Source organism: Canis lupus, chromosome 15, assembly GCF_003254725.2.
Source record: "Canis lupus dingo isolate Sandy chromosome 15, ASM325472v2, whole genome shotgun sequence".
In the NCBI taxonomy this organism is placed as follows: Eukaryota; Metazoa; Chordata; class Mammalia; order Carnivora; family Canidae; genus Canis; species Canis lupus.
This window is the reverse complement of record NC_064257.1, coordinates 42,365,459-42,379,379: the sequence shown is the minus strand read 5'-3', so window position 1 is coordinate 42,379,379 and position 13,921 is coordinate 42,365,459. Positions and strand designations below refer to the sequence as shown.

Below are 13,921 nucleotides of genomic sequence, written 5' to 3'. Positions count from 1 at the left end.
CGATCCCAGGACTCCAGGATCACGCCCTGGGCCGGAGGCAGGTACTAAACCATTGAGCCACCCAGAGATCCCCTAATTACTTACATTTTTAAGAGACTGTATTTTTGTACTACAGTGTTTTTATTGTATGCTTATGATGAATTTTAAAGTTTGACTGCCTTAAACCATGGGTTTTAGGAAGATAAAGGATAAATTCTAACTTCTCAGTACGAGTCTGATATTTGAACTAAAGTTAAATATTTGCTTTCTGTTCTTCTTTTCGTGTGCACAAATAGTTTAAGAATCTTTAAGTATCACTTGCAGTAAAAAAAAAAAAAAAATAGGGAAGCCTGGGTGGCTCAGTGGTGAGCGTCTGCCTTTGGCTCAGGGCATGACTCCAGAGTCTTGGGATCAAGTCCTGCATCGGGTTCCCTGCAGGGAGCCTGCTTCTCCCTCTGCCTGTGTCTCAGCCTCTCTCTCTGTGTCTCTCATGAATAAATAAATAAAATCTTAAAAAAAAAATAAAATAAGCACATGTAGTCATATCACCTTGCAGTCACGAGGAAAGATGTTTATTGGATACCGCCCATGGAGAGCAGTCCCATACAGTATGTTCCAGGCACTGTTCTTCTGAGTGCTTTATGCAAATTAAATCCTCGTCACAGTGCCTGGAGGGGGTTACTATTATTACTTTCATTTTACGGATAAAGAAATCGAGGCACAGAAAGATTCAGTAACTTGCCCAAAAGTCACACAGCTGGTAAGTGGTGGAGCTGAGCTTTCAGGCCAGGGTTTGCCTCCATTGGCTCTTCAGCCCTGCTGCATGCTTTTGTGCCGCTGACATGAGCCTGTGCTGGGACGGGCCGAACTGGAGCCGTAGTCCAGAGGTGCTCGCTTGTGGTAGAAATCTCCTGCCAATTTTCTAAGGCTGAAGCCCAATCTTGCCAGCAGCGCAGTCCCCTGCTCTCGGCTCTGGACAGTCACCGCGTGCCCCCGGGGAGCCCCCTGCAGTAGACATGCTTAGTGCACCTGGCTGGGCTGTGCCCTGACACCGTGGGGCCCAGGCCGCCACTCCCGGGACCTGCGAGGTGTAGCGGCCTCCTGTCCTCGTCCTGTGTCGCTGCCCGGCCGTGTCTCTGCCTCAGCCACTGTCCCATGGACGGCCCCTGTCTGACCCTCGGTCTCGGCCTCTTTGTGTAGATTGGAGACGTGCTCCTGGGGGTCTAGGGAGGGGCGCAAAGATGAGAAGAGCGGTAATTCCCTTTTCCAGATACCTCAGAATCATTTGTCAGTGATACTGCACGCAGATCGCCCTTTATCACGTGGGGCATTACTCAGTGTTGTTCACACAGGTTTCCTCCTCCCAATGGCCCTTTGGGAGTTGCACTGGAAGCGGCCACCATCACCATGGAAACCTAAGTTTTGGCCTCCTGTGTGGAGTGGAGCAGCAGTCAGATGTCACCCGGAGTCGGGATGGCCAGGGATTCAGAGGCGCCGTTGTCTGAATGCCATGCCACCCGTCCCGTGGCGACTCAGGCTGTTGCACTGTCCATCTCACTGACTCGAAACCTCTCTTTTGACAGGATTCGATCCGAGATGTGCACATCAAAGGGATCATGTACAGAGCGATTGAAGCAGACATTGGTAGGTAGGGCGGTGTTGTGAAGGTCGCCCCACGTGTCCTTGCACCCGCGGCTGTACTATTCCTGTTGTGAGCAGGTGCTCAGCCCCTCCTTGCTCCCTCAGACCTCTGACCTCAGCCTTCTTGTTGTGTCACAACGTGAGCCAAGCCTCCTTCAGAAAGGGAGGCACTGACAGCCGCAGGCGGCATGCAGCATGTCCCCCAGGACTGAGGAGGCAGGCTGTGTTGGTGATGCCCGGGTGCCGGCGGGCCCCAAGCCACGCGTCCCCACACTGTTCCCCCAAGTGCCTGGCTGCGGGCCCCTGGAGTGACCCCGTGGGCTGACCTCATGCTCAGGTGTGTGAACTCACCTCTTGCCCTAGAAAAGTACATCTGCTATGCCGAGCAGACGCGCGCGGTGCTGGCCAAACTGGCGGATCACGGCAAGAAGATGTTTCTCATCACCAACAGCCCCAGCAGTTTTGTGTAAGTTATTGTGGGCATCCTTGGCGGCGACAGGCTCGTGGCTCGTAGTCCCATTTGTCTCAACAGTTAGGAATCGGGAAGAAAAAGTTGCAGAAGCAGCCGATCTCCTTCTTGTTAGACTGACGTGCTGACCTATTGTTTCAGGGACAAAGGGATGCGGTATATCGTTGGAAAAGACTGGAGGGACCTGTTTGATGTGGTCATCGTTCAGGCCGAGAAGCCAAACTTCTTTAATGACAAGCGGAGGTGAGCGTCTGTCTTTCTGGGAGAATCAGGCTATGGTCCTTTGCTGCTGTGGACACAGCTCGTGTGACTTGGTAACATCTGGTTGTCACTTGGTGAGATGTGTACTAAAATGGTATTTCCATGAGCTGTTTTTGTGAAGCAGATTTTCTGTGATCAAATACATTTAGGAAATTGGGGCTAAAGAAAGTTTTTCTACCAGAAGGGCTTTGTAGACTCTCAGTGATTTTTAAGGGGGACATAGTGGCACCTAGTGTTTTCCAGGTCTATTTGACCCCCGAGTTCTTTCCTCACTAAATGGATCCCAGGGTCTGCAGTTTGGGACGTGTACACCCGGCCAGGGAGTGTGGTGCTGGGGTGTGTGTTCCAGGGCTTTGTCAGGTTCTGTTCCCAGTGAGTAACCATGTAGGGTTCATGAGCACAGCCTGCACGATTCCAACATGGGTCATGGCGTTTCTGTTTCTGTCTAGACCTTTCCGCAAGGTGAACGAGAAAGGTGTCTTGCTCTGGGACAAGATCCACAAGTTGCAGAAAGGCCAGATCTATAAGCAGGTACCTCATGACTGATTTTTTCCCTTTTTGTTCCTTTGCTTTGTGGTCGGTTATAACAGTAACAGCCCACATTTGTTGACCCTTGCTGTGTGCCAGGCGTGAATTGGCTGTTTATACACTGGCTGCGAAGCTTAAACTTAAGTCAGTATATTTTCAATGTGCTATGTCCAAATTATTTATTTAATATTTTATTTATTTATTCATGAGACACAGAGAGAGAGAGGCAGAGACACAGGCAGAGAGAGAAGCAGGCTCCCTGCAGGGAGCCCAATGTGGAACTTGATCCCAGGACCCTGGGGTCACATCCTGAGCCCAAGGGAGATGCTCAACCACTGAGCCACCCAGGCGTCCTGTGCTATGATTAACTCAGAATCCAACAGTCTTTAAAAACAAAATTTAAAACCTTACTTTCAGAGTGTATACGATTTAAGATGTTAGCAGTGAACCTTGGATATTTCTCTTGAAGAAGCATTCATCACATCACATGGTGTGTTACCTTAAATTCCTGATTATCTCCCGATGAGCTGTGTTTTGTACACAGTTTTGATATATTTTCTTTTTTTTTTTTAAGATTTTATTTATTTATTCATGAGAGACACAGAGAGAGAGGAGGCAGAGACACAGGCAGAGGGAGAAGTAGGCTCCACGTAGGGAGCCCGACTTGGGACCCGATCCTGGGACTCCAGGATCAGGCCCCTGGGCTGAAGGTGGCACTAAACCGCTGAGCCATTCTGGCTGCCCTATCTTTTATATTTTTTATTTTTCTATAAGATTCATAAAACATGAAATTATAGAATAGTACTACATGGTAAAAAACTTGATCCATGCCTGGTGGGTTGATAGCGCAGTAAGTATACTTCCTAGACCTTGAAGCTTTGCTTTGATGCAGCCATCAGACTTCTTGGAATTAGACCAAGGAAATTATTAAGATGTAGCTACAACTTTGCTACCAGAATGTTTATCATGAGTTACAAAATAGATGACAGGGTAAGCGTCCAACATTAGGGAATCGTAACAGGAACCACAGCATTTCTCCCTCCTGAACTGGTAGGGTTAATATTCATTGACATGGTCACCAAATGTTCAGTGTAGAAAGATCATTACAAAGAGGTTTATACAATATGAGTCATTCTGGAAAGAAAGGTCTGAGGGATTTCACACAAAAGTGTTTTTACCCTTATGTTCTGAATTACTTAAATTATAAAAGCAAATTTTTTGTTAAGTTTTAAATAACAGATACCATGGGCCACCGGTTATGTAGGTTTCTATCTCATATAGTCTAATAGCTATATTTTTCTCTCATTGCAGGGCAATTTATATGAATTTTTGAAGCTTACTGGGTGGAGAGGATCCAAAGTGCTGTATTTTGGTGACCACATATACAGTGACCTGGCGGTGAGGAATCTTTGTTTCCATTCCTTTGCTGGGGGACAGACATGTTTGTCTTACTTCATGAGGAATTTATCTTGTGTTTAAGACCATTTTTATGCTTTCATAAATATGAAGACTAGGTCTCCCCCACCCCACCCCCTTTTTTTAAATGTCTCATTTTTAACAACAGAATGGATCCAGGGTCTAAAAAAAGGTAATTTTTTTTTGAGATGATAGAAAGCAGCAGTTTATTCAGGATTTATCAGAAAAGTCTTTCCATTTAAGTAATGGTAAGAAACAAATGCCAGTGTTCTTTTCTTTTTTTTTCTCTTATTGAACCTCAGAGGCATATGAAGGAGAATTCATAAACATCAGTCAGGGCTGCTTTTGCAATTTCAAAAACTGGCATTTCCTGGGAAACAGCTATTATAAGAAAGTGAGGCATTTCTTGCCCATTGGAATCAGAGCAGCATTGCAGGACTTGAATCAGGATTTAATGCATAATTGGGATGAGACTGGGTAGTCAGTCCTGTGTACTGCATTGCTCAGCTCCTGGTGCAGTGAGTTTCTGTGGGTTAAGCAAGTCCGTGCAGGTGACACCACACACGACTTGTAGGGTCTGCATGACGCCCAGTGTCAGTGCCCCCAGGGCAGGGTTGTGGCCGGCTCTCCCGCTCCATGACTGGCATTTCTGAGCATTCTGACCCACGTCAGAGTGGTCTCACGCGTTTTTCCCTGTGTCTGCCTACCGTCGAGCAGGGAGCTATCGTGGGCTGGGAAGTATTTTCAGAGCACATGTGCTGCCATCTGAAGTCTGTGGACTCAGATTCAGACGGGTGCGGGGTGGGGAGAAGGGTGCCTGTGTGCAGAGACACTCTCTCGGGTGATTGCAGCACACAGCCTTCCTGGTCATGTCTTCCCAGTGGGCCGAGGCCTAGTGGAGGGTATCACGGGTGTCTGTGCGGCTCTGCTGTTCCTAGCTGTGTGACCTTGAACATATCCTCAAGCCTGGTGACCTCATTTTGAGAAGAGAGAAGTAAGATAATGTGAAAGTGGAATACAAAGTGCTACTGTCAGTCTGCTGGCAGTACCAGAGGCTTGGCTGAGAGTCCCAGCACCGCACAGCTTTGCCCCTTGCTACGTGGTGTTATTGGGCCTGAGGAGATAACCATGTGCTACCCTTGAAGTATGCGGGTACGTGACCCGTGAAGGCATGCACACGGGCAGGGCTTAGCATCAAGAGAGGTGCTTACCAGGAGTACTGTCTTCAGGTGCAGCCCCCATGACCTCGACATCACCTGGAAACTTGGTCGAAATGCAGCGTCTCAGGCCTCGCATTAGACCTGCTGACTTAGAAACTCTGTGTTAAGTAGCTTTTCACACTAAAATTTGACACCAGGGTAACATTAGCCTCAGAATAAGTTAGGAAGTGAGGCCTCCTCTTTAGTTTTTGGAAGAGTTTAAGGAGGGTTGGTGTTAATTCCTCTTTAAGTGTTTGGTGGACTTCAGCAGTGAAAGCATCCATTTGCTCCTGGGCGTTTCATTGTTGGAAGGATTTGGTTACTGCTTCAATCTCCTTACTAGTCCCACGTCTTTTCAGATTCCCTGTTTCTTTGTCAGTCAGTCTTGGTAGGTTGTTTCTGGGAGTGTCATTTAGGTTACGCAGGCTGTTGGTGTACAGTAGTTTATGGCTTTTACAATTCTTTTTTATTTCTGTAGAATGGGTAGTGTTGTCACTACTCAATTTTCTGATTTTTAGTAACTTGAGTCTTCTGGGGTTTTTATTTTATTTTTTTGGTATGCTAAAAGTTTGTCAGTTGTCAATTTTTTCTTGGTTTTGTTGATTTTTTTTAATAGTTTTTCTATTCTTTGAATCTCTGCTCTGATCTTTATGATTTCCTTGTCCTCTTAGCTTTCAATTTAGTTTTTTCTTTTTCTAGTTCCTTATCATGTAAAGTCTTGTTAATTTGGGATCTTTTTTTCAGTGTAAATGTGCATGGTTATAGGTTTCCCCGTGAGGACTGCACTGCTGTATCCCCTAGGTTTTTTTAATGTCGTATGTGCATTTGCATTTAAGTTTGTCGTAAGGGGCCCCTGGGTGGCTCAGTGGTTGGGTGTCTGCCTTCACCATGATCTTGGGGTCCTGCGATCGAGTCCCGCATTGGGCTCCTTGCTCCCCACTCCTCCTTGGCTCGTGCTCTCTTGCTATCTCTGTCTGTTTCTCAAATAAATAAAATCTTAAAAAATTTTTCGTCACAAAGTATTTTCTCATTTCTCTTGTGATTTCTTCTTTGACTCGTTGTTTAAGTGGGTGATCTTTCATTCCCCCTTGTTGTGAACTTCTCAGTTTTTCCTTCAGCTGTTGGTCCCTAGCTTCACTCCTTGTGATCAGTAAAGATACTTTGTATGATTTTAAAGTTTATCACCGACTTGTTTTGGGGCCTAATGTAAGGTCCTGGACTGTTTCATGTGCATGGAGAAGAATGTGTGTTCTGCTTTCATTGGGGGAGTGTTCTGCACACGTGCATGAGGGCTGGCTGGTCTTCAGTGTGTTCAAGGTCTGTGCTTCCTGATACTTCATCTCTTTCCTGGTGGTTTTTCTCCAATAGAACATGGGCTGTTGAAGTCTCCTGCTATTGCAGCAGAGTTGACTATTGTTCCTCCATTCTCCTCAGCTCGGATGTTTGCTGCCTGTGTGCTTATAATTGTTACATATTCTTGGTGAATTAACCTTTTACCATGATATGATGTCATTCTTGGTGTCTTTGACAATTTTTGATTCAAAGTCTGTTTTGTCTGATATTAGCATAGCACCCCTGCTATCTTGGTTACTATGTGTATGGAACGTTTTCTTTAATCCTTTGGATCCCTGTGTCCTTAGATCCATAGTGAGTCTCTTGTAGGGATGCCCGACTGGCTCAGCCGGGGAAGCATGTGACTCCTGATTTTGGGGTTGTAGATTCAGGCCCCACATTGGATATAGAAATTACTTAAAAATAAATCTTAAAAATAAATAAGGTACGCTTTGGGGGCTCAGTGGGTGAAGCACCTGCTTTCGGCTCAGGTCATGATCCCAGGGTTCTGGGATGGAGCCTCGTGTCCAGTTTCTGTGCTCCAGGGGAGCCTGCTTCTCCCTCCCTCCTCTCTGCCCCTCTGACTACTTGTGCATGCACTCTCTCTCTCTGTTAAATAAATAAGTAAAATCTTAAAAAAAAAAAAAAAACAAACAAACAAGTAAAATGAGTCTCCTGGAGTATATTGTTGGATCCCATGCCAAAAGTTTGAAAACTGTTAGAAAGTGGTAAGATCAGTTCATAACTAACATGTCAGAAATTAATATGGCAAAGCATATTATCTTTATAGGGTGTCACCTTGGGAATGCAGAGGCATCTAATGTTGCTGCTGTTTCTCAAAACACATTTGGGTGCCCCTTTTGGGATAGATTTGAGAGCCAGGTTGAGGCACAGGAGAGAATGAGATTTATTACTATTACTTTATTATCACGTACTTTAATCTTAGGAATGTTCCAGATGACTTGTTATTTATTTTCAGAAATAAAAGCCACCTTCAAATGTTTGCCATCATTGGGAATGTTTGAAAGGTTGAGCTGTAGGTTTTCATATATTATAGGAACAGGAGAGAGATGAAAGGTTTAAAGCAATTTGATAGGTGAGGAAGGTAGGCATCCTTAGGTCATCCGGAGCAGGGATTCTGACTTTAGGTAAATAGCCAATGAACTTTTAAAATTGTAAACCTTAGAACACTTCACTTCTTAAAACCTCAGAGCTTTCCTTTCTTCAGAACAAAAGGCTGACTTCCTACTGTGTCCTCCAAGGCCCTGCTTGAGCTGTCCTTTTCCTGCCTGCTTCTCTGAAGGCAGGACCCATAGCTGCCCTTGCCACTGCCCTAGGCTCCCACCTGGCTATCCGTGTAACAACTCCACCTCCACACCCCCCACCCAGCATGTTCCTGCCCGGGGGCCTTTGCACTTACTGTTTTTCTGGCCTGAATTGTCCTCCTCCCACATATTTGCATAGTTCACTTTCCTTCCCTGGTGATCTCTGCACCAACTTCCCTTTAATTGGCCTAACCCACTTTATATAATGGTAACTTTTCCTCTTCTTAATCTGCCTGATTTTTGATGTTGTATTTATAACCACCTGCCTTTGTATATTTACTTGCTTATTTTTTGTATTTCCCACAAGGACAGGGTTTTGTCAGTTTTTGTTCATTGCTCTATCCTCATTGTCTAGCCCAGGGCCTGGCAGTTAGAACTATTTGATAAATATTTGCCGAATAAGAAAATGAATGACCATTTAGCATGGTGATTATATATTTTAGATTTCCCAGGATATATCTGTTGATAGATGTTCTGGCTTATTGTCAAATCATGAGGCCAGTATATATACATATATATATTTTAACATCCAGTCATTGAAGAACTGTGGGTTGATTTTTTTTATTTTTAAGATTTAATTTATTTATTCATGAGAGACACAGAGAGAGGCAGAGACACAGGAAGAGGGAGAAGCAGGCTCCCTGTGGGGAGCCCGATGTGGGACTCGATCCCAGGACCCCGGGGTCATATCCTGAGCCGAAGGCAGATGCTCCACGGCTGTGCCCCCCAGGTGTCCTGAGGTTACTATATTTGGAATAAAAAATATGATCATGTACCTCTGTGTTGTAGGATCATTCCAAGTCTGAGATTCTGTGATTGCCCATAAGCCACAAGGCCTGGGCAGTGGGTGCTCCCCAGGAATCTGTGGATGAATTGAATGGAGACCTCCAGGAGCATTTTGATGGAGCCTCTTTCTGCCCTTGACCTAACTGCTGTTACAGCCCATGGTTAATGATTTCAGACCCTGTGCTTGTGCAGGAGCTGTGATTCACAGCAATTATTTTCAGAATAGAAACTTTGGGTGTAATGGTCAAAGCCTGGGGCTGACTTGGTTTTAATTAAATGTAATTCATTGAATTTGGGTTAATAACTAGTCATTACAAAGAAAAAGTAGTTCAGCAAACACCTGTTGCATCTGGGCAAGGGAGATAAATGGTTTAAGTTCTTTTTTTTTAAATTTTTAAAAAAATTTATTTATGATAGAGAGAGAGAGAGAGAGAGGCAGAGACACAGGCAGAGGGAGAAGCAGGCCCCACGCACCGGGAGCCCGATGTGGGATTCGATCCCGGGTCTCCAGGATTGCGCCCTGGGCCAAAGGCAGGCGCCAAACCGCTGTGCCACCCAGGGATCCCGGTTTAAGTTCTTTTGAGAAGAATGCTGACTTTCATGGTCTTTGCCATCAGGATTTGACCCTGAAGCATGGTTGGCGAACTGGTGCGATTATCCCGGAGCTGAGATCCGAGCTCAGAATCATGAACACGGAGCAGTACATTCAAACCATGACCTGGCTGCAGACCCTGACCGGGTTATTGGAACAGATGCAGGTTTGGGATTTTTTTTTTCCCTCTTCTATGTTTTCTTTAAGGCTGAAGTTAGTCCATGAGCCAAAGTTACTTCTTTTTAATTGTGGTTATAAAGCACAAGGTGTAAGTCATCGTGCAGAATAACTCCTGGGGTTCTCTTGCCCCTAAGAAGAGTTTTGTCAGCCTCCCTGCGAAGAGAACTTTAAAAATGCCCCGAAAATTCATTCCGAGAAAGAGCTTTGTGGGGCCATGTAGATGCGCATGTTTCCCCGCAGGAACCCTGTGTCCTTGCCTCTGCACTATAGCTCTGTTGGGAGAGGGCCCGTGGGGTGTGTTATTCAAGAACTGCTGATGCGTGGGCCTGGTCCGGCTTCTGCCCCTGGCCTGCTGTGGGACTGCGCCGTTCTGGGCCTCAGTTTCCCTGGCTTACTGGAGGGACTCTCAAAGCAAAAGTTCGGATGTCTGTGTGCAGCCACCCTTTGACTTGAGGAGAATGCGTATGGTTTGCTGGTCACTGGAGTTCAGTGGCAGGTTTTTCTGTATGGAAGGTAGGTGGCCAGTCGTGGACAGTTAGTGAGGAATGCTGTTTTGGTGATTTTCTGGCCCGTGGCCCATGGATTTTCTGCCTTGACTTGTAGCCATGACCCACTCTGAGGCTCCTGAGATGCCTTGCTGCCCTCTGGGTTCAGCTGACTCGGCCTGCAGCCTCCCTGCCTGAGTGCTTAGGAGGAGCCTGGGCGCCCTCCCTCTTGTCTGACACCTGTGCTCTGGCCATAGCTGGGTGCCCACACCTGCCAGCCCGCTTTGGGAAGGGCAGGGAAGTGCCCTCCTGGCCCAGCCAGCAGTCCTCGAGGGGGCAGCTGGGACCGAGCCAAGGTGGGGCTGGCAGCAGTGGCAGACATCCCAAGTATGGGGCCTCACACATCCCCCAGGGTCTCTTCCAGCGTGCTCTGCCCACATTGGTTCTTGCCTTGTCCATCATGCTGGTCTGTGAGATGCTTTTCTAAAAATCAAAGGCATCAGTTCTGGGTTGATGTAGCTGCAAGTCTGTACATAGGTCACCCAGTGATAATAGTTACTTCTCCTATGCCACACATTGTGCCACGTGCTGGCTGCACACACGTTGGTCATTAATAGTCCTGCTGTCCTTTGTAGGCAGGTGTGATTTTCCCATGTTAGAATAAGGAGACTGTGTGTTTGGGAATTGGGCAACATGTGTGAGATCATAAGATGGCGAGAACTTGAACGCAGACTTATGTGATGCCTAGTCCATGCCTTTGAGCAGGTGTCAGCGTGCTTCCCTACTCTTCAGTTTGGAGGTCTCAAGTGTGGTGAAGGGCCCTTACGCCAGGTGTGCTTTCTGTGGTGCTGGCAGCTGGGTGATGCACAGACACAATCTGCATGTCGTTGGTGTCACTACATTTTATTTTATTATTTAAATTAAAAAAAATTAGAGTATGCACCGCACATGCATGAGAGCAGAGGGGAGAGCAGAGACTCTTCAGGCAGGCTCCCCACCCCATGCGGGACTCTACCTCACCAGCCCAAAATCGCAATGTGAGCCGAAACCAAGAGCTGGATGCTTAGCCAGCTGAGCCACCTGGACCTCCCATGTGTCTCCACATTTTAGCTTTGAGGGTAGTCTTGTTTTCTTCTCTCTGATCTATATAAAAGGCTTGATAATTAAGGACTGGAAGTGCTGGAACTATTTCTCCGACTTTGGAGGTAAAATTTTATAAGGCATCAGGTAGGGGAAGGAAGAAGAGAGTAGTGCCATTCACATCGCCACCCCCCATTTATAGGAGAGGAAATTGAGTCTCAAGGATGAATAACTTATCTTGAATTCCAGAGTTAGTGAGCAGCAGAACCAACCTGTTTAGAAATGTTCTAGATACTGCGTTCTAGAACCACAGTCCACACATGGCACAGACACCATGTTCTAGATTCCTTGTTCTAGACACTGTTCCAGATGCTAAGGGCTTTGAAGTAGATGCTGATGGCCGCACCTGAGCACAGAAGGGGATGATAGCCTGCACAGGTGAAGGCTGAGCTGTGGTGTAGGTCCTGCCAGCCCAACTCAAGTCTTACCTTCCACACTGACAGCTCGTGGCCTCTACTACTTTCCGCAGCTTTCTGTGCAGTTAGATCCACCAGGATGGAGAGAAGTGTGGCAGGAAATTAAAAAAAACCCAAGATGAATGTCATTTCTCAAGTTCTTCCTCTTCCCTGCTCCCCTCCCTGCTGCCCCCATGTTCACCTGAAAAGCTAAATTATTCCAGTGACACTGGGTCACATATTTCTGTAGACTCCCCTGGGTAGGGGGTTATTTTCAGAAATGTAGTACATTATGGGGATTCTTTCCTGAAGATGAACATTAGTCCTTGGAGGTTGTGTTTGATCTTTGTCATTGGTGGAGCCAGCTGTGTGTCCTTTGGAACCCATCAGATGAACCCAATGTAAGTATTTGATTTTGGTCTTAAGAAAATAGCTGTGAAGAATAAAGATAATTTTGTTAACTGGCCTGGAAGTGCAGGCCAGAACGGCATGATGGAGGGTGTTTGAGTGTGCTCCTGGGTTATTGTGGCACGACTGCATTTCGGTTGGGGGTCAGGGGACTGCAGCAGAGGGCTAGGCTGCTCAGTATATCGGGCTGTGCAGGGCAGGCGCCTGTCATGGCCGCTGAGCTCTGCTCGCAGCACAGAAGCATCCCTGGACACTGGGGTTGTGTCCCGGTGGCCTTATTGGTGCACATGAAGTGTGAATTTCGTATCACTTTCATGTATCACAAAATTGCTTTTCTTTTGATTCCCCACAACTGCCCCCCCCCCCCCAATTTGGAAAGGGACTTACTCTTTTTTAAAGATTTTTATGTATTTATTTGAGAAAGAGAGAGCGTGCACACATACCAGAAGGGGTGAGGGATAGAGGGAGAGGGAGAAGCAGACCCCCAAGAAGCAGGGAGCCCAATATGGGACTGGATCCCAGGACCTCAGGATCATGACCTGAGCCGAAGGCAGATGCTCAACCACTGAGCCCACCAGGGGCCCCTGAAAGGAACTTATTCTTAAGCTCAGAAGCCGAGGGGAAAACTGGGTGGTGGGCTGAACTCAGCCTCCCTGGTAGAGGCTGTGGCGTGGGCTGGGTTGCGGTGCCCTGTGCACACTGGGTGGGAGGGCTGGTGCCACAGGCCCAGGCAGAGTATCATCTAGTTTTGCTAATGCAGAGCTGGTTAGGCTAATTTGTGATCAGGCCAAAGGTGGGATCAGCTTCTGGTTAGCCTTCTCTGATACTATGTGCCCCCTGGACTGCATGGTTACGTAAAGATTAGTGTACCTCATGAGCACACCCTTCTTTCTGAAGTGGTTTAAAGTAGATTTCAGGCCTATAGGAGACCCTATAGGGGGAGCAGAGCTGGAAAAAGAGGTGCCTCAAGGAAATATAGCTTTTTTTTTTTTTTTTTTTTTTAAATGGGAGAGACTTGAGTGTGTACAGATGCTGATGGGAGGGCGCCGGGTGAAGGGCTGAGCGTCTGGCAGTGAAGGTGCGTGGCGGAGAAGGGTTCCAGGAGGGCGGAGGGGGCATCACCAGAGGAGCTGGAGAACGTGCCCTGAATTGGGAGACCCAAGTTGGCCCTTGATATGTGCAGCCCTGCCCTGGTATGGGGCTGCCGGGGGCTGCGGGGGCACGGAAGTCACGTGTCCCAGGGCAGCTTGTTTAGGACAGTGCTGTGCAGTAGCTGGAAATCCTTAGGCCCCAGGAATTCTCCCTTCCTGCATGATAGGCGGTGAGGAACCAGAAATTGCTCCCTCCTGCTGAGACAGGGTGCAGGAGCCTGGGTCCTGGGCTGAGAAGGGGCTGTGGGCAGAGGTGGGGGGTTCCCACTCATGGACGGACTCCTTGCTCGTTTTGTCATGGTCTGTTTACCTACATGTGCCTCCTGTGGGGTGTGTGAGCTTGCTTGTCCTCTGTTGTACCCTCAGCATCGAGCACAATGCTGGGCAGATAGTAGGTGCTGAATACATATGTGCATATGTGTGTATATTTGTGTGCATGTGTATGTGCATGCAGGTGTATGTATGTGTGTGTATGTGTGTGCATGCATGTGTGTTTGCATGTGTATGGACATTTGTGTTTGTGGCACCCTACACATTTTGGTGCCGTTTCTGATCCAGTCACATAACTCGTGGAGCCTGTACTCTGTAGTGAGCATTTTCCTGGGTGAAGTATGCAGACTAAAGCACGCCCTCA

The 13,921-nt window shown here is 47.1% G+C and overlaps 1 protein-coding gene across 8 annotated transcripts in view; it reads left to right on the top strand.

Moving 5' to 3' along the window:
• The window catches only part of NT5DC3 (5'-nucleotidase domain containing 3), a 93,262-nt gene that overhangs the window by 72,560 nt on the left and 6,781 nt on the right, over nucleotides 1–13,921 (top strand). For 7 of the 8 annotated variants that reach the window (XM_049094137.1, XM_049094138.1, XM_049094141.1 and 4 more), the window contains 6 exons: nucleotides 1,563–1,623; nucleotides 1,984–2,086; nucleotides 2,231–2,332; nucleotides 2,800–2,881; nucleotides 4,190–4,276; nucleotides 9,554–9,694. In XM_049094137.1, the coding sequence (XP_048950094.1) occupies nucleotides 1,563–1,623; nucleotides 1,984–2,086; nucleotides 2,231–2,332; nucleotides 2,800–2,881; nucleotides 4,190–4,276; nucleotides 9,554–9,694 (576 nt within the window). The remainder of the gene's footprint in view (nucleotides 1–1,562; nucleotides 1,624–1,983; nucleotides 2,087–2,230; nucleotides 2,333–2,799; nucleotides 2,882–4,189; nucleotides 4,277–9,553; nucleotides 9,695–13,921) is intronic. The other variant, XM_049094139.1, reaches the window with a different exon arrangement.